Source organism: Magnolia sinica, chromosome 6 (assembly GCF_029962835.1).
Source record: "Magnolia sinica isolate HGM2019 chromosome 6, MsV1, whole genome shotgun sequence".
In the NCBI taxonomy this organism is placed as follows: Eukaryota; Viridiplantae; Streptophyta; class Magnoliopsida; order Magnoliales; family Magnoliaceae; genus Magnolia; species Magnolia sinica.
In genome coordinates, this window is record NC_080578.1 from 12,726,413 (window position 1) to 12,747,269 (window position 20,857).

General features: G+C 39.8%; 3 protein-coding genes across 3 annotated transcripts in view; all 3 read left to right on the forward strand.

Annotated features, from left to right (window-relative positions):
* The first annotated feature begins 308 nt into the window (after positions 1-308).
* Positions 309-2,396, forward strand: LOC131249493 (uncharacterized). Its single transcript, XM_058250304.1, has one exon. It carries the CDS (start codon positions 309-311, stop codon positions 2,394-2,396), a length of 2,088 nt encoding a protein of 695 aa, XP_058106287.1.
* Positions 2,397-6,068: 3,672 nt separating this feature from the next.
* Positions 6,069-20,857, forward strand: part of LOC131249496 (uncharacterized) — an 87,227-nt gene continuing 72,438 nt past the window's right edge. Inside the window, exon 1 of the mRNA XM_058250307.1 lies at positions 6,069-6,457. The gene's annotated coding sequence lies outside the window, so the exon portion shown is untranslated. The remainder of the gene's footprint in view (positions 6,458-20,857) is intronic.
* On the forward strand, positions 6,888-7,733 carry LOC131249494 (uncharacterized). The gene has a single exon (XM_058250305.1). The coding sequence runs from the start codon at positions 6,888-6,890 to the stop codon at positions 7,731-7,733; it is 846 nt and encodes a 281-aa protein (XP_058106288.1).

Here is a 20,857-nt window from a genome sequence, read left to right on the forward strand (position 1 = left end):
CTCTTGTGAGACACTTAGAAAAGAGTCACCTCCTTAGTGCTGGATTGAGCTTTACTGAGAACATAATTCAAAGGCGTTCTGCGAGCAGAGATTTTCCTCAAGTAGAGAAGTGCGGGAGTTGGAGGGACTTTGGCCGTCTAGCTGGGGTAAGAGCATTTCAAGGTATTCTTCTTTTGTGTTGCTTCTTGATGTCATCCCTTTAGTTTTCACTCTGCTTTTCTACATACTCACTTCAGAAAGAAATTCATGGTTATCTTTCAAAAGGACAAGAAGACCACAAGCAAGCGAAAGAATAATAAAGATAAAAGATGGGGCTACATGGCTGCAGCGCCACTGGCGAGCTCAACGAGGAGAACTTCAGCCATCCGATGCCATGGATCGGCCTCTACATAGCTGGAGGTTCACTGGTGTGTGCACTTTTCATGGCAATCGATGCCTTTTATGGGTTCCGTCAGCGGAAGCTCTGGTTCCCTTGCAAGTTCTTCTCACTCAACGCCACTTCCTTAACCTTCTTATCCATCGCTACAAAACTGCCTGTGGATCTGAACACATCCATGCCACGCCGTGAAGAACAGCTTGCCAAGCTCAGCGGCAGCATCCTGATTTGCACTACAATGGGCAACTTCATGACCTCTCTAGGAACTATGAAGGACTCTGAAATGCTCTCGAACGTTTTTGCCTTGGCTATTTTTGTGATCACTGTCGTCGTTAATGTCGCTATTCAAATGGGTACTGGCGTGATCTATGCTTTCTTACCCGAACATGCTGTAATCTTGTTTTTCATGATCATTTTGCTTGTGATCTTGGTTTCTTCCTCTTTAACAGTTCCAACAGCCAAGCAGCTGCTGGAAAAACAGTATGATAAGAAGCATGCACTAGCTTCTGCTGGAGCGGAGGCGTCCAACGTTCATAAATTGACAGAGGCTGTAAAAAAGTATTGGATGTTGGCTCATACTAGTAGTCCTCAGTACGTTCTAGGACGCTCGGCTACTTGCACTGCTTCAGGAGCTTTCTGCCTCCTCAGTGCACTGATTTTATTGGAAGCTTCAGTCAGATCCTCATCCTTGCACTTCTGCAAGGGGGAATCCGACTATACGTGGTCAAGTAAATTGATATTAATTTCTCAGGCGATTGCAGTTGGAGTTGGTACCATTGCCCCAGCTATTAGATGGTTCAATGCTATTCGCTTCAGAAGGCCAGATAGTCGAAGAAGATGCAGAGATGAGTTTAAGGTAGAGGAGTACTGGTTTGAGAGCCTGAGAGAATGGAAAGAAATTCCTTTACCATTCAGCATTAGTAGCAGGCGGTTTAGAAAAATCACCCATGTCTCAAAAAATCTAATTCTGGATGCCTGTATCGGAATGCAAATTGCAGTAGTAGTAGTCTGCAAGTTCGTTGGGCTGGCTTCTATACTGCCAGTGAGTTGGCTTAGACTCTTCTCCTGCTGGAAGCGACATGGGAGTTCGAAGTCAGAGAACTTGCAGGATTTTGTGTTGCATCTGAAAGGGGAGGAAGACTTGGTCCATCTGATCATGAAAAGCGGCCGCCGAGACACGGAGCAATGGATTGCGAGGGGCAAGAAACATGAACCTACTCATCTGATTGAACTTCTAAAATCATCTTCATCAGAAGGTTTCAATGGCGTGGCTGAGTTCGATCGCGACCAGGTTCCACCAATTGGGGAGAATCTTCCAAACTGTTGGGCTTTGCCCGTGGTTACTCTCACAAGTATCGCAATCGCACTTCCCGACATTGATAAAAGTATAATTAGATCGTTATGGCATGCCGTAGATAAAGGCCTCAGGTATGTAAGGCTCATAGAAAAGAATCTGGATGTAAAGGGGTTGAGTAACATGAGAGAGGCAGCTGATATACTCTGGCTTGGTATTGACATTTATGATAAATGGCTTGACCATGATCTCCGAAAATTAGTCACTGAAGAAAAACAGACAGAGAAGATTATCAGTAAACTTGCAGATATTGGAAAGGAAATCATTGATAAGTTCAAAGCTGGGGGCGAGGGAGACAAAAGTCACCTTGAATGGCCTACAATGGTATTGGCTGCCAATTCGATGTACCGGATTTGTGAGACTATTCTACAGGACCACAGAAACAAGGTTGGGAGTCCTGACACCTTATTCAAATGGTTACAAACAACCATTGCGGACATATTGGGGGCTTGCCTTACCAACCTACCTCGTGTGATATCCATGGAATGTTTCTGCTGCAGCATTGAAGTGAGGGAAGAAAGAACCAGGAATATGGCGTATATTCTCGGTGAAGCTGAAGCTATTCTGACAATTTTAAGTAAGCATAAGTTCTCAGATTTGAGCGATTCTCAGAGAGCAGATATTGACGAATGGCGTTCGAGAAAGCAGGGAGAATGTTTAGCTTAACTTCAGGTGAATGCCTTTATCAATTGAGAAGGAATTTGAAGGACCTGTATGAAAACATATATATCATCTTTCAGACAGTAGGAAGTAATACAGTTCTCGTGTGGTTTTTTGTATTATTATCCTGCTTATCATATTTAGAATGCATTAATTACTCATCAATGCAGTTAAATCTTCATGCATGGGATTTAAACGAAAAATGAATTCCAAAAAAAAATAAAAAAATCTGATCCTCTGCTTGTCACAAACAAAATTTTCCTGTTTCCCTGCATTGTAATTGGTCCACATCATCATTTACATTCTCAGCACTGTTGCATTAAATGCAGTCTGTGATGATGTGCTCCAATCAAATTACAACAAACAGGTTTTTCCTTTTTATGGCAAGGAAAGATCTGAATTCAAAAAGGAAAAAAAAAAAAAAAAAGAAGATAACGAAGGTTTCATTTTCCAACTTATTAATTAACGTCCTAAAGATGTAGGTCAAAGAGAAATAAACTTTCACTTCACATTATAAATTCAATTCAACGGGCAGTGAAGATGAACAATTGATCGTTCTGTGATTGGGAATAAGTCTCCCCCACTTAAAATTACCAAGTATTGCATACATATATGGTGGGGGGAATATTTTTAGAAATTATAATAAATCTTTGAATGTACAATGCAACCCATGTATTATTGATCTCATTGCCTGAACCAAATTTTCTTTCTTAGACCCATATGGACAGGTTTCGATATCCCTACATGGAACGCCAGCATAAGAGATGTTCTGGATTGGGCTCTTGTTTACAATCCATAGATGTTTATAATTTAATTTCCCATTTCAGTTTGTAGTTGCTTTCCTATGTCTAAGTACTTAGATGGTGGTTTTCTAATTGAAGTTTCGTTTGCTTTCATAAAATAAAATTTTAAAAATCAGACTGTTGGGTTACTTACCGGGAATATTTTATCCCTAACCACTAGCAATTTCCTGAAAGATTTGCTTTTAAGTGGCTTTGAAGTGGCTCCCCCAAACACCACATGTAAGTGACTTCCTGTGAGTTTCATTTTATCCAACTTACATGCATTCAAACAGGCACTTGGATTTTGTTTATGAAGGGATCAAACCGGGCCATGTTTAGGCCATCCACACCATTGCTTTGTGACTTAAAAATGTCATCCACAAATAAAGCCAGCTCATTGTAGGGCATGAGCATAAATGTGAGGGAGATCCAAAACTATGGTGGGCCACACCATAAGAAACATTAAGGAAATGAGCTGGCAAAATGGATGGAAATTAGAATTGGACTTTCCAGTAGAGGAACCCTCAGCCAACTGCACTACATTTCCATTTTGACGTCTCAAATTATCAGCCTCATAAAGGATCAATTGTGTGTGGAACTTAATTTTCTTGTCATATTTGAGCTCAATCATATTGTAATTGTAAATGAACCTATCATACAAAGATGTTAATGACAAGATGATGGCATTAATGATGGTTTCCTCCTCTTTGGCATTTATTCGATTAATTCTAATTTATTGGTTAGTTTGAGCATCTACATGACATGTTCATTGACTGTCGACGTGCCTTCCTGGATTTTCGAGGAGTATATTTATTTTTCTAGGGTCTAGACATGAGCATTAACTTGGGTATCAAACATAACCTTTAGGCGTAGGTATATGTTCCTGAATTTTTATTATATTCCGCATCTAATTGTGGAGCACGTTGGATATGGAAGCCAATATATACACTTTAGCTAGCTTATTGTTCCTTTCCTATTTAGCATATATTTGGAGGAGACAACCAATGGCTCATCATCAAAGGCCGAGTTGAGTTCCAAGTGGAGAAGGCATGTGGATGCTATACAATACTTGCTTAAGGGCGAGTACTAGCTCAAGCTTTTAGGATCAATTGACAAAGTTTTCCCTAGTAAGCTTCTTAGATGTAATAATTTTAGAGATTGTGTTTAATTTCCCCAGGAAAAAAAACTTAGATTTATTGTTCTTTCATCTTGTGCTCGGGAATGCGATGTTTTAGGCATGCAAATGCGAAGTCTGTCCCGTTGTGTCCCTAACAAGATTAACGGCTCCCACTACATGAAGTAGCTAAGGGTGACATAACAAGGCATGCATCAAGTATCCATCCACATGTTGACACCCCATGCAGAGCGTGTACTAAGGCATGTGATTGCCAATACAACACTACATGGGACTTAATTAAAAAAAAAAAAAAAAAAAAGGTCTTACAACACCAGCAGTTACGTGACATAATCATATGGGGGAACTACAAGGCGTATGTTTGGACTGAACTACAAGGTGTATGATTGAACTGAACTACAAGGTGTATGTTTGGACTATCTTGTCCTCCCTCACACATTACACCTGCTCGATGGCAATGACAGACCCTACTGTTTACAGATTTGAGACATCAACAACATTTGTCTCGTCGGATCATGTTCGATCATAGACCATTTTCAGAAATGCCCTATCATAAGCATAAATATTTGTAGAATTGGTGGAACTAGTCCTGCTAGATCTTGATCTGGTCAATCTATCGATGCCTATCTAATTAGATGTTGGTCCGGTCTTCATATCGTCATAATCACCACAAGAGCTTTGAATGTCTTTAGGAAATTCTCCCATTTTGAAAGAATCATGAGAGATAGCCTTACTAAGCATATCTAGATTTGTGATAGGATCTTTACCTTGGTAAGTCTTTTATAGACGTGTTGGGTATGCTTTCTTGATCACGCACTTATAAGAATTAGGGTTACATGTCCTTCATTGCTTCGCTTCCTCTAAAAGAGTACATATGGTTTTGTGCAACTGCATTTTTGACAGAAGACCATCACTCAAGGAAAAATGGTAAAAATTTATCCTTCGACCGTGAGTACAATTCTGCCGTTATCAGGTGCATAGTGTGGACGGGTGGCAGCATCTTATTGATCTACAAGATTATGTCAAAAATGGGTTTAAACGCACGCAACCATCCCATGTTTAAACTTGCATAAATGAAGATCCTAACCACTTCATTGGTTGCAATTTTTTTTTCGGTCGAATGTAGACTGCTTTTATATCGCCTCCAGGAGTATTGTTGCTTTTTAAAGAAAAAAAAACATTCAAGGGTGATTTAGTAAATTTCGTTCCCCAAAAGGGAGGAGGAAGTTTTTGTAAGAATTCCGACATAATATACCAGAACCGCATCACACTCTTTCTCTCGGACATGGGTTTCCTGCCAAAGCCTTTCGCAGGCAAGGAAGGTGGGTGGGGCCCACTGAAATGTATGTGAGAAATCGATTCCATCCATCCGTTTTGAGAGCTCATTTCATGACGTTTCACCAAAAATGAGATGTATACGAAACTCAAGTGGGTCACACGAGAGGAAAAATTGATAAAAGAAATTCCTACCGTTGAAACCTTACTGGGCTCCACCGTGATGTTTATATGCTATCGAAACCGTTTATAAGGTCATTCTCAACGGGATGAAGTGAAAACACCGAAAAGATATCCTGATACAAAACTTTTATTGCATAAGAATGCTTCAACAGTTCTCACTGAATTCCTACATTTTCCTCTTGTGTGGCCCACTTAAGTGTTTTAACACTTCGTTTTTGGTAGAACATTCTAAAATGAGCTCGCAAAACGGATGGACGGGGTGGATTTCTCAAAAACATCTCTTTGGACCCCACCCGGCATCCTTGCGCAAGAACTTCCTGCTCAAGGCTTTCGCAGGAAATCCGCGTCCCTTTCTCTCTCTACAAACACGCCGCCTCATTATCCAAGTTCCGACCATGTCCTCCCCCCTCTCTCTCATATTTCGAGCTCGGAAATCTTCCCAATTCTCCTCTTTCTCCCTCATCTTCCGAGCTCCAATCTCTTCCTAACTTCCTCCGATCATGACCACCGACCAAACATCCAGATTTCCGCCAGGATCATCTCCGAATCTGACGCCATTTTCGCATTGGCCTCTTGGGACCAACCACACGGCCCTTTGGCTATTGAACAGCGAACCTTAAAATGGTCCGCCGTGATTAGGTTTCAGTAAGATCAGAATTCGAAGGCATTCCGCAAGCTAAGCTTTTCCGCGAGTAGAGGAAGAGGATCTAGCTGGGGGAAGAGCATTTCAAGGTATTCTTCTCTCGACTTACAAAGAGAAACGCACCTTTGCGTTGCTTCTTGATGGCATCCTCCTTTTTTTTTTACCCTGTTTTTCTACATACTCAATTCAGTAATAAATTCATGGTTATCTTTCAAAAGGACAAGAATAACAAAAGCATACAAGCATGCGAAAGAATAATTAGGAGAATTGATGGGGCTGTATGGCTCCAGCGCCACTGGGGAACTCCACGACGAGAAATTCAGCTAGCCGATGCCATGTACCTACCCAGTCCGCAGTTCCTGCGGTCGGAAGCTATGTTGAGCACACCGTGATGTTTGTGAGAACTCCACCCCATCCATCCTTTTTTCGAAGGGAAGGATGTTTGGGTTGATCTGATATTGAAAAGCAGTCTCCAAGACATGAAGCAATTGATTGAGAAGGGCAGGAAGAATGAACCTACTCATCTGATTAAACTTCTAGAGTCAGCTTTATCAGAAAGTCTCAACGGTGTGGCCGAGTTTGATAGTGACCAGGTTCCGCCAATTGGAGAGAAGCTTCAAAACTGTTGGGTTCTGCCTGTGGTTACCCTCACAAGCATTGCCGTCGCAATTCCTGACATTGACCAAAATACAATCAGATCATTGCGGGATGCAGTAGATGAAGGCCTCAAGTATGTAAGGCTCATAGAGAGTTGTGACACTGATATTTATGATCAAAAGAGGTTTAACATGAGGAAAGCAGCGGATATAGTATGGCGTGGCATTGATATTTATGATCAATGGCTTGACATTGATCTCCACAAATTGGTCACTGAAGAAAAACATACGAAGAAGATAATCGAAAAACTAACGGATATAGGATCCAAAAGCGTTTTGGAGTTCACAGCTGGGGGTGGTGGTGAATGGCCTGCAAAGGTATTGGCAGCCAATTCCATGTACAGGATCGGTAAGACTATTCTGGGGAAGCACAATGACAAGCTTGAGTCTCCTGAGGATTTGTTCAAATGGTTACAAACAACTATTGCTGACATATTGGGAGCTTGCCTTACCAACCTGCCTCGTGTTATATCTATCGAACACCGTGGCGACAGCATTGATGAGAGGGAAAAAGAAATAAAGGATGCAGCATCTGCTCTCGGTGAAGCTCGAGATGTTTTTGCAATTTTAAGTAAGCATAAGCTCCCAGATTTGAGCCCTTATGAGATGGCAGATATTGACGATTGGCGTGAAGCTCTATCTCGCCCTTCTTCTCCTGATGATGTCTAGCTTAACTTCGAATTGCCTTTATTAATTGAGAAGGAATTCGAAGCAAGGACCTGGAGAATGAAAGAAAGCAGATCACCACTCGGAGGAGAGTTGATCCTTAGATTAACCTGGTAATATAATTCTTATGTGGCTTTTTGTATTACTATCGTGTGAATCGCATTTAGAATGCACTACTCAGTAAGGAAGTTAAATCTTCATGCACGGGATTTAAATGAAAAACATGAATTCCTAAAAAATATAATGGAACTATAGTTGTGAGATGGTTTCATTTTCCATCTTACCAACGTCCTAAAGATGTGGGTCAAAGTGAAAGAAACTTTCACCTCACATTATATATTTATTTCAACAACAGTGAAGTAGATGAACAATTGACTGTTATGTGACTGGGAAGAAGTCTCCCTTAAGTATTGCATGAAGACATATGGTGGGGATAATTTTTAGAAATGTATAATAAATCATTGAATGCACAATGCAACTCATGTAGTAGTGATCTCATTAACCGTACCAATTTTTCATGAACAAAAATAATTGAATATTGTAGTCTAAGGCACTATATTCAGAAGTTTAAACTAGTTAGGCTTCTCTTTATACTTTCTTAGACCGATATGCACAGGTTTTGATATTGGAATGCCAACACAGGGGATGTTGTGGATTGGGCTTCTTGTTTACAAAATAGATGTTTGTAATTTAATTCCTCATTTCCATTAGTAGTTCCCCTCTTAAGTCCTTGGTGGTTTACTAATAAAAGTTTGTTAACTCTAGGAAGATAGAAATTATAAAAAATAAAAAATAAAAAAAAGCCTATAAGTGACTAACAAGTGAATTTTCTGCCCCAAACAAGACCTGTAGGTAACTTGCCTTCAAGTCATTAATATATCTCCCAACTTACAACAGACATCCAAACAGGCCCTTACGGTTTTATTTATGGAGGGATTAGAAGGTTCGCCTTTCCATCCCACGCTTCATTGGACACGTTTTTTAATAGTACAAGTCTCCAGATTTTTGAGAAGGATTAGGAGTTACATGGTACTGGACCTGAGGCTTTGCTTTGTGTATGTACGCTGGTTTTCGGTTCCAAGAATGAGGACCTTGGTTAGGCCATCCACACCATTGCTTTGTGACTTAAAAATGTCCTCCACGCACAAAGCCAGCCATTGTAGGACATGGACCTAAATGTGAGGATGATCCAAAACTTTAGCGGGCAACACTAAAAGAAGTAGTGAGGAAATGAGCCACTCTAGTGCCCCTCTTATGCATGTGAGAATTGAATTTGCTAGCAGAGGAGCCCTCAGCCAGTTGCACCATACGCCCCTTTTGACATATCAGATTGTTGGCCTCATAGAGGATGAATTGCATGTGGAGCTTAATTTTCTTGTCATATTTGAGCTCAATCATATTGTAATTGTAAATGAACCTATCATACATAGATGTTAATGACAAGATGATGGCATTAATGATGGTTTCCTCCTCTTTGGCATTTATTCGATTAATTCTAATTTATTGGTTAGTTTGAGCATCTACATGACATGTTCATTGACTGACGTGCCTTCCTCGATTTTTGAGGAGTATAGTTATTTCTCAAGGGTCTAGACATGAGCATTAACTTGGGTATCAAACATAACCTTTAGGCGTAGGTATATGTTCCTGAATTTTTATTATATAAGAGCATGAAAAAGTAAAGATGGTGATTATTGTCTTCCGCAAATAGGCAAAACCTTGAATCCACAAGAAAAAATAAATAAAATTCTAATATTTTTATTGAACAATTGTGTAATCTGTATGATTTCACCAGTACACTATTAATAAAGAAAAATAAAATCATAAATTCGTAATTACTCAAAATAGTAAAATTCTAACTCTAATAGAAGTTATCCAAAATAATAAAACTCATTTAAAGTCTAATTTGTCAAAAATAGAAAGCCTAGATAAACCTCATTGGAGTTATAGTATTATTACAAGTAATTTTTTAAAGAAATGAAAATCTAAAGCTCTAAAAATAAGAAAATGTGACAAAAATTGAAATTATTAAAAATAGTAATTATATATATATATAAAATTCCATTTTTCAATTGGAAGTGTATTGTTTCTCGCAAAACAGACCCCAATTTATGGGTCGGTTGACCCTGGATGACCCGTTACAGTAAAGATTGATAGGTTGTACATCTCGTAACAATGCTCAGTTCAAAAGTTATGATCGATTTACGGTTCATACTTCAAACGGCAATTTTTCTCTATGCGGATTGAATTTATTCGAATCGGACATGCCTAAGCCCCATTACCTCATGCCCTACGTAGGATTAGGCCCGGATTTGATGGACTACTTTCATTTTCATTTGGCATTCTTTTGGTCTAGCCATGCTAGGAATGTATCTATGCCACCTCATGTATCACTTTTATCATGTTCCACATATGATTGTGAAGCACATTAGATGTGGAAGCCCAGGCTACCTCATTGTCTCTTTCCCATTTGGCATACTTAGATGAGACATCTAAAGACACATCATCAATGGTCGAGTTGGTTTCAAGGCTGAGAAGGCTCATGTATGTTATACAATACTTTGTCAAGGATGAGTATTAGCTTGAGCTTCTGGGACCAATTGACGAAGTTTTTCTCAATAAGCTCTTAAGATATAATGATATTACTTATAATTTTGATATATTTGTATAATAAATTATTATTTAAAAAAAAAAAAAAAAAACTTTTAAATTTAGTGTTCTTTCATCTTGTGCTAGGGAATGTGATGTTTTAATTAGGCACGGAAATGCAGAGTCTGTCTTGTCGTGTCTCCAACACAACTGATGGCTCCCATTGCACAGTGTAGCCAAGGGTGACATAATATGGCCTCAAATATTCATTCACTGGCTGACATCCCATGCAGAGAGTGCACCACAACATGTGATTGCCAATACAATACCCTACATGGGACTCATCTTACAAAAACGTGCCATACATCCACTAATGCAACCAGGACACCTTCGACGCTTGTGAAGCCCCCGTACACAACTCGCATAAAACATCCATAGGATTATCATGCTAGGGTCTAACACGACCCGCAAACCATTAGACATGTGTGATACAGGGTTGATCTAGAAAAGGCACAGAGTCGGACCTCCCACTACTTAATCTAGACCCTTAGATGTGATCAACACATCAAATTTAGGCTATCTGTTAAGTTTCATCCCAATCCAATCTCTAACGGATGAGATTCATTTGTAATGGATCAAACGGTTCATAACCTACCTTGGATAGATCTGATCATTAACGGTTATATATTAACCATGCAGAGGCTTCCTCACTAGAAATAATACTTCCTCGTGGAATTTAAGGCTAAACAGCCGGCTAGTGAGTGAGAGACGATCTGATTAAATAGTAGTATCTTATGCAAGGTTCCTAAGATATATATATATATATATATATATATATATATATAGAGAGAGAGAGAGAGAGAGAGAGAGAGAGAGAGAGAGAGAGAGAGAGAGATCACACCATCTAGCTCCGAGGGTTAGATCACTAACAGCATGTGCAAGCTTATTGATGTAGAACGTGTCGCAAATGCGCTCCTAGCATGGTTAGGCCAAAAGAAGGTGGACCGTAAATTAATCGTAACTTTTTTATTCGGGTATCGTTAAAGGGCGCACAACCTATAAATTTTGATTGAAACGGGCGATCTGAGGTGAACCAACCCACATCATGGGTCGCATCTGTCCGTTTCGTCAAAAAACACGCGCTTTCAGCTCAAAAATGAATTTTTAAATAAATTTTACTATTGTTAATGATTCTAAATTTTTTAATAATTTTTTTCTATTTTTAGATTTTTAAATTTTCTTCTTTTTCAGAAATAACTTGTAATTATGCTAAGACTCTTCTAACAAAAGTTTATTTGGAATTTTTATTTTTAGAAATTTAATTTTAGAAGAGTTTTATTAGAATTAAAATTTTTATTAGAGTTAGAATTTTGCTATTTTTAGTAATTACGATTTTTAGTTTATTTTTTCTTTATTACTAGTGTAAGGAGACATGTTAGTGGTTGATCAATTAAATTACGAATTTTATATAATTTATTTTTATTTTTCTTACTTTTTTCCTCGTAGATTTAAGAAGTCTATGTGAAGAGTCCACAGAAGCTCCATGTATTCGGAGTAATTATGATGTAGAGCAGGTCGTAAACAGTTACATGGCCAAGATGGATCAGAAAAGACCCGGTTAACGATAGAAGTGATCCAGACCATCAAACCTTAAATCGGGCGTATCTCGCAATCCAGAATGAGTTATCTGGTATAAAATATATGATTTTGGAGTAGAACGAGCTACTTTAGCCAACCAACCATGCTACACCGGGTTGCCCAAGCCAGAATTGCAAAATACCGCCAGATCGAAGGTCGTTTCTCTATTTTAATTTCGTTTTTACTATAAATAGTAAGTTTTAATTTGATTATAACTCTTCATCCTTTGGGGTTTAGGAGTTGCGTCCAACGTGAAAAGAGCTTAGAAAAATTAGGAGAATGGTTTGGTGAAGCCAAATATGACACTTACTATTTTTAGCCGAAAACCTTGCGCACTAGTAGACATCATGACCGTCTATAAATAGTAAGTTTACTATTTATAGTAAGTCGCGAATTTTAGGAATTTTAATTATAGTTTGATTCTGATTTCTTTCTCATGGTACCCCTATTTAAAGGGTTGTGAACTCATTTTTATCTGTGAGGAGTCAAGAGAAGTTCCGCAGATTCGGAATAGTTATCCTCTTGAGGAAGACAGTGCTCGACCTCACGTCCTTCCCTGCGTCAAGTTATCCTTGAAGAAGACGGTGATCGACCTCATCACGATTCATCCCTGCGTCACTTATCGAAATGAGGACCCCACACAACCATTATAGTATGGACTTGTGGCATCACAATCCATCGAGGGTGGGTGGGCCTCACATATTTCAATGTATGGTCAACTAATTGAAGAACAACATAGATGATCACTGTAACGCCCTGAAATTCGAGGGTCGAGCATAACTCAGCTCCCGAGTTCCAAAACATCACTTATGCAACATAATTAATGATGGATGTATGTTGACTGTATTAGTGGATAAAACATGGAATAGATTAAGCCAAAACACAGATATGATTCAGGGATAAGTGAATAGAGCAAGCGGAAGACTTATAGAAAAATATGTGTACAAGTGTAAATCCCTTAAGTACATATACAAACCAGGTCGCATGAAAGTGTTACTTAACAAAATTTAAGTATCAAATTACATCATTTAAATTCCCAAAAATAATCCCAGAGATCCCGCGCATCAGACCAAGGCCCGCTAAAACCCGTCTGAAAACTGCATATAAGAGAACGCAGCCTCATCATCATCCAGCTCCCGCTCTGCCTCAGAAGTCGCATCCACATCTGCAATATCAGAGCCTAAGACAGAGTCTGGTGGGTGTTGAACACCGCCCCAGAACGTGGGAGTGAGTGATCAACTCAGTGGAACAATAAGGCACTGGTTAACATGTTATCAGTTCAATCAAACAGTAATGATAAAGCAGAGCAATTAAATAAATCCTAAGTACTCTTGTTAATGCAAGGATGTATGCAACATGATGCGTGCCCTCACGCGTACACCCTCAGCGTCTTCATCTTACGTTACGCATGACATCGCCTCAAAGTGCGCCACATCTACAAAGCACATGCAAATGCGGTGCATGAATATGATTACCAAGTTGTTATTAGTCCATTTTCACACAGCAGGATTGGGAAGCTAAGATACCTTCCTCATATCACCATCCAAACAGTAATCCATACTAGGGTCGTCAATCCTAGACATCTCATACGATCATATATTTGAGGTCGTAGCAAAGGGCTCGTCACCAATCAATGCACGCCTTTCATACCTTTACTACCACAATTCGGCTCGTCACCTCCTTGCGGTATCCAGGTATGCTCGAGGTCACTACAAAGGGCTCGTCACCAATCAATGTAGGCCGACAGCACGAATATAGTGTCCCATACCACCATAATCGGCTCACGAGTTTAGTTGCTCACTGGTCACTACGGGGAGCTCATTACCCCAGCGTAGGCCGACAGCTCGACCACGGTGTCCCATACCACCATGTCCGGCTCATGAGTCTTAGCGGATCGAGTACCATAGTTAATAGGATTTCACTGGTAAGTTCGGTACCCTAGATTCAAGCAATAGCGTCCATACATGGTAAACATACATCGGATAATCGGATTACTTGATGAACACGACTAGCACGAGCGCACGTTGAGTTGAGCGACATAGAGTGCGCAAACACTCCGCGTGGCCAAACCACTGCCGACAACTCTAATACGGCTCGGGTTCGTCTCATACGTCCTACATGGCGAAAGCAACCTCAACCACGAACATAAAGTCAATTACCGATTTCCTAGACTAAGGCATAGTCCCAAACACCTTACACTACTACAGATACTCATATGGATTGTAAAACAGTAATGGAACAATAACTTAAATCATGGTACATACGCATCCGAAGAATATCAACTTAACATAAATGTAAGCATAGGAATGCTTGAATTTAAATAACATGGAATGTAACTTGCATAAAGGAAATCATGCACATCAATAGGAGTGTTGAGAATCACTTCTCAAGGCCCGCAATTAGTGTAACAAATTACACTTTAGATCATTCATGCATTTCTACAAACACTTAGCATACATGGAACAACACACATGACGTATGTTGAAATACATGCGTTTAGACAATTCCTTTTACCAAGGAGTTGTCATACATGCATCTAGCATACATACATGACAGATAATCATGGCAACCACAGGTGCATATTTTATACGTATACGGTACTTTATACATACACATAGAATACACAAATCTCAATATAACACATGCATAACAGGAAAGCAACGTACACACAACATTTAGCATGCAGAATCTCATCCATAACAAGAATAAATCATTCACTGGCATTGAAAGCCTTGAAAACCATAACCTATACACTTAAAGTTCGCACCTTAAGCAAGGAAAGAACACCGAACTGATTTAGACGAGTTGTCTTCGTCAACGGCGAAAGAATACCCTAAAACAAGGATAGAAATGAGATACAACAACACCAAGTCTAATCTAAGCTCTAACACAGGTTAGGGTTAGATTAACTTATCCCAAAATGAACTCAGAACCGTCAGAATAATGATTCAAAGTGAAGGTTCAAAGATGAAGAAGAACAAAGAAGAATCCAAGATGATTCACCAACTTATCTCTTTCACTTTCTCTCTCTTTTCCACTCTCTTTCCAAGTTAGGGTTAGAGAAAATTCGTATGGAAAAGAGGGCTAGGGTTTAAGGACTATATATAGGCCTCAAAATGATGGAAATAATCCCAGGGACAAGGTATCCCTAGGTTATAACCAAAACCCGCATCTTACGATCCAACGAAGCACTTCTGGTGGGCCTATAACCACGAAAGGTCGGACTTAAGCTTATTGACCATGGATCTAGGTCAGGCTGAGTTTTCATACCGACTGGCTCTTCAAATCAGCCATGGCGGACCACACTCAATTCAACGGTCACGGAATCTCGATCAGGTCCACAAGCACTAGAATATGCCTGGGCCAACTATCCTGATCAGAGGGTGAAATTGGGTCAGAATCCAACGGTCAGATAGCTTAAAATCGTCGCGCAAGCGACACGACTCAGATTTCATAAAAACTTATTAAATTCCAACCATTCTCACACTCTTTACTCCGAACTCAATCAAATCGACCTAGAACATCAGATGGACTTGATTTTCGAAGTGATGGTCAAGCCCAACTCGGTGACCGCAACAGCCTAAGATCATCGCCATCGGACTTTCGACGTGCGGTCCAGGTCCGATCCAGATCTTCCAAAAATTTTCCAGAACAACTGGATTTAGCGATAGATCCCAGATTTCAGAGTAACGTAGCGCTAACTAATCTACAAGTTTCAAGCCATGCAGATACAATTTAAAGTGATTGATGCGAATTTCACAAGCAATCGAGTATAGCGCTAATTACCCCAAAAACAACTACTTAAGGAAAGATTAACACAAAATTCCAAGGTCGTTACAATTACAAAGGCAACACGCATGACTTACAAGACTCAATTGCCCCATAGAGAAACAAACGAGGTCCATAGACTAATTTGCCTGAATCTCCATGATCGAGCTATCCGTTGATCCATCTGAGTCGACAAATGTTCCGGGGATATGCTAATTAGGCCAAAGAGCATGTTTTGCCCCAACTTGACTATAGATCTTTGGACACAATGTGTCCGATCCAACTTATCTATCTTGATGAGCACGTTCAAAATATCCATCAAATCAAATTTTAACTCAATCTAGTCTCTAGATCATGAGTTATAGCCCACTTAATATGAGCCATTGCTCGGTCACCAGTACAGCTCCTGTCTTCATGGCATGGTCCCCCCTTCAAGGTCTAGATGTTCCATTGAAATGATACTTAGGCAAGAAATTGAAAAAAAAAAAAAAAAGAAGAAGAAAGAAAAGGTTTTAAAGTTAAGTGATTCCCTGTGAACAGATGTTCCACTGAATGTATAAACCTGACCATCGAGATGTCAATGATGTCAGTCCTAACGCGGTTGATCATGTGCAGATTGCTCTCCTGCGGTCGAAAGGTAGGAGACAGTGGGATTCAATGTCCACTGTTGAAACATTCATAGAGCCACAAAAGTTTTAGATCTGGCTCTTCTTTTTTGTGTTTACAGTTCATCCTAGTGAGAATGACATCGGGGAAGGTTTGGAAAGCATATAAACATTAAAGGTTACAATGATAGGCATTTCCCTCCTTGCTTTTTCATGTCCCATGGCCTACTTAAGTTTTGGATCTGCCTCATTTTTGGGCTCATGTCCTAAGAAGTGCTGGCAAAACAGATGGATGGAGTGGAGTTCTCACAAACATCCCGGTGGGTCCCAACTGTAGGATTACAGGCAATGCATGTTCATTGGAAACGGATTAGCTACTCCCCCTGCCACCAGCCGATGGCTGGTGGTCGGTGCTCTGTGGGCCCCACCATGATTTGTTTGTTTCATCCATGCCGTCCATATATATTTTTAGATCATTTATGACATGAGACCAAAAATGAGGGATATCCTGATCTCAAGGGGACTACATTACAGGAAACAGTATTGAATGAAAGTTGACCATTAAAAACTTTTTGGGGGCCATGAAAGTTTTGGATCAAGATGATCTTTGTTTTTTCCCTTAATCTGGGTCTATGCGACCTAATCAACATATTGGATGTCAAATAAACAGTACAGTGGCCCTTAGGAGGATTTAAATGGTGGATGTCCAATCACTATTGTTTTCCTGTAGTGTGGCCCACCTGAGATTTATATCCCTTTCATTTTTGGGATAAAACCCTAAAATGATCTGTAAAAATGGATGTACGGAATGGATGAAATACATATATCATGGTGGGGCCCACAGAGCACCGACCATCAGCCACGTGGGCTGGTGGCGGGGGAGTAGCCAATCCGTTTCCATGTTCATTGTGGACAGCTGTTCTAACCGTCACTTTTGCAGGTCGCTTATCACATGGCTATGAGCCTCTGGTAGATAACACCCCTTGATATTTGGGATATGGCCCATGCTGTGATGGCCCACCTGGACAGAAGTTTGGATGACAGTGTTGAAGTCTTACGAAGATAAGGTTGCAAACCAGCATTTCTCTTATATTTAAATCGAACCAATTGTTCTACGCCATTGGCCTTTTGTGATCATTATTTTAAAAAATAAAAAATAAAAATAAAAAATGTGCTATTGACTTCTTGTATTAAATCCGTTAAGATTGTTAATGTTACGTAAGAGAGTTATTTGATATACTGGCAGCATATGAATCTTGATACACAGGCACTCGAGAAATTGTACACGTGGAATGCATTAACTCGAATTAAAACCGCTAAAATTGCATAACCCACTGTAACCAAGTCAAAATACCAAAATCAGATTGGTAGAACAATCCTATCCTCTGATTTCTGGACACTTGTTTGCTGAAACAGAGGAAGATCACAGCAGAACATGAGGATGACTTTTGGAATGTACGCTGAACATGAGGAGGCGCACTGGATTCACAGGTTAGTTCGTATTCCAAGTAAAAAATCACAGCATGAGTAAGGACCCATTTCTATGTTTAAACTTGCATAATGGAAGATCCCAACCATTTATTAATGGACGTAGATTGGGCACTAACCCCACCTGTCCTGAGCTCCACATGCTACTTTATGCACTACTAAACTAACTCTAACAGATAGTACCAAGATAAAAACAGGAGTGAAAAAAGACAAAAGTAAAATAGTCTAAAGCAAAATAGCTTTCTTCAACTGTAATAAATAAACGGTTGATGGTCCGACTAAATCTATGTGTGTGATCCACCTGACGAGTGGATTGTTCCAACTTTGGATCCATGTGAATCTTCATGGTATATTCCAATTCCACCCTTTTCAGGGCTCAAATCTTCAACTGAAATGACATATCATCATCGTCATAAAATCAAATGCTCATATAAAAGTCAAGATAGAACGTTTGTATATGAACATTTCTCTATAAGCTAACATAAAAACAAAAAACCAAAAAGGGATGTAGAAGCAATTTCTATCTTATCTTTACATGAATAGGATGATCTCCAGTGGGGAAGAGTGAAATTCTTACCGTTTAACCATCCACGTGAGATTTGGATCTGTTTCGTTTTTGGGCACATGCCCTAAAATGAGCTGGCAAAACAGATGGGCCTACCATCACCAAGTAACCAAACTCGGTGTCACTCCGACCTGACCTAATCCGCTCGGTCTTAATGGTTCATTGCGGTCAAGCACAGATTTCTGCAGTCAGAAGCTACGTTGGACCCATGGTGACCTAATCGTTCCTTTTGCAGATGGCTATGAGCCTCTGGCAGATAAATCCCCTTGATATTTGGTATACGTCCCATCCTGTGATGGCCCACCTTAACAACAGTTTGATTACCACTGTTGAAGTCTTATGAAACTACAGCTGCAAACCACCATTCTCATAAGGACGAGCTGTGTGGGCCCCATCGTTATGCGTGTTGAAAATCTATCCCATCAGTCAGATACAACATTCCATGGTGGGCCTCGTTCTTAAAAATCAAGTCAATCCATAACTTCTGTGGGCCACACCACATACAAAAGTTGAAGGGGGTTATCCTCCCATTAAAACATTCATAATCATTTGTTGGGCCCCTGAGGTGTTTGTAATAAATCCAGACCATCCATTATGTGTGTTCCACTTTTAAGAGGGTTCAGACTAAGTTTCAGACTCCTCCAAATTTTAGGTAGGCCCCACGAAGTGCTTTCATATGTTTTAGACATGTCTTTACATTATTTTAGATGGTATGGCCCCCCTGAGTTCCCTATACGACTGATTTTTGATATATCCCTTCATTTAAAGGGGACCCATCAAATTCATGGTGTTGATGTTCAGTACACATAACGGTGGGGCCCACACAGCTCAATGTCATGGGAAGTTCCCATGAGCTCGACGGTATAGAACCTTTTCCCATATATATATATATATATATATATATATATATATATATATATATATATATATATATATATATATATATGATTTAGTAACCATACCATATAGCGTCCGGGGTTCGATCACTAATATATGAATTCAACCATACAAGTAGGATAACATAATAGCATGGACAATCTAACCATATAAGTGGGATAACAAGATAGTATGGAAGGCTTATCGAAATGAGGACCCCACACAACCGTTATAGTCTAGACATGTGGCACCACTATCCATCAAGGGTGGGTGGGCCCCACATATTTCACATGTAAAGTCAATTAATTGAAGAACAACATAGATTATCACAAAGGTAATACGCCTCATGACTAACAGGACTCAATTGCACCAGAGATAACAAACGAGGTCCATAGACTAATTTGACTGAATCTACATGATTGAGCTATCCTTTGATTCATCTAAGTCGACAAATGTTTCCAGGACATGCTAGTTAGGCCAAAGAGCATGTGTTGCCCCAACTTGTCTTTAGATCTGTCTAATCTGATCAAAATGGTCTATCTCAAGCCATGATTAAGCAACAAACAGATTTAGACACAATGTTTCCAATCCAACTTACCCATCTCGATGAGCACGTTCTTAATATATCCATCAAATCAAATTTTAACTCAATCTAGTCTCTAGATCATGAGTTAACTAATATGAGCCATTTCTCGGTCACTAGTATAGCTCCTGTCAACAAACAGATCTAGACACAATGTTTCCAATCCAACTTACCCATCTCGATGAGCACGTTCTTAATATATCCATCAAATCAAATTTTAACTCAATCTAGTCTCTAGATCATGAGTTAACTAATATGAGCCATTTCTCGGTCACTAGTATAGCTCCTGTCTTCACCGCCGGATATTCAATTGCAAAAGGGCTACAAGTGATCTTCGTGGCATGGTTCCCTCTTCAAGGTCTAGATGTTCCATCGAAATCATACGTTGGCAAGAAAATGTAAATAAAAATAAATAAATAAATAAGTTTTAAAGTTAGATGATTTCTTGCAACAGATGTTCCACTGAATAGATAAACCTGACCATCGATGATGTCAGTCCTAATGGTTTTTTTTTTTTTTTTTCTTTTAGGTTAGCTTGTTAGTACACACCCATGTCAGTACACACACTCCATGTTAGCCACCCCCGCTAGGGATCCATACCAAGACCTCAAGTGTTGAAACGAGATATCTCCACTCAGTCTGCCAGTTGCGCTAGTCCTAATGGGTGATCATGTAGAGGATTGCCCTCCTGCGGTCGAAGGCTAGGAAACAGTGGGATTCAATGTGCAGTTTTGAAACATTCATAGAGCCACAAAATTTTTGGATGAGGCTAATCTTTATCTGTTTGCCGTTCATCCTAGTAGGAAGGACCTTACAAGCGGGCATAAACATCACAAAGGTTTCAATGGTAGGCATTTCCCTCCACACTTTTTTCCTTTTATGTGGCCTGTTTAAGGTTTGGATCTGCCTCATTTTTGGGCTCATGGCCTAACAAGAGCTGGAAAAACAGATGGACGGAGTGGATTTCTCACACGGAGGGTCCCACCTAGCTTCTGACTGCAGGATTACAGGTAAT

Bases quoted from the DNA above. Each gene is read 5' to 3' on its own strand.
- LOC131249493 (XM_058250304.1), top strand. From the start codon at position 309: ATGGGGCTACATGGCTGCAGCGCCACTGGCGAGCTCAACGAGGAGAAC.
- LOC131249494 (XM_058250305.1), top strand. From the start codon at position 6,888: ATGAAGCAATTGATTGAGAAGGGCAGGAAGAATGAACCTACTCATCTG.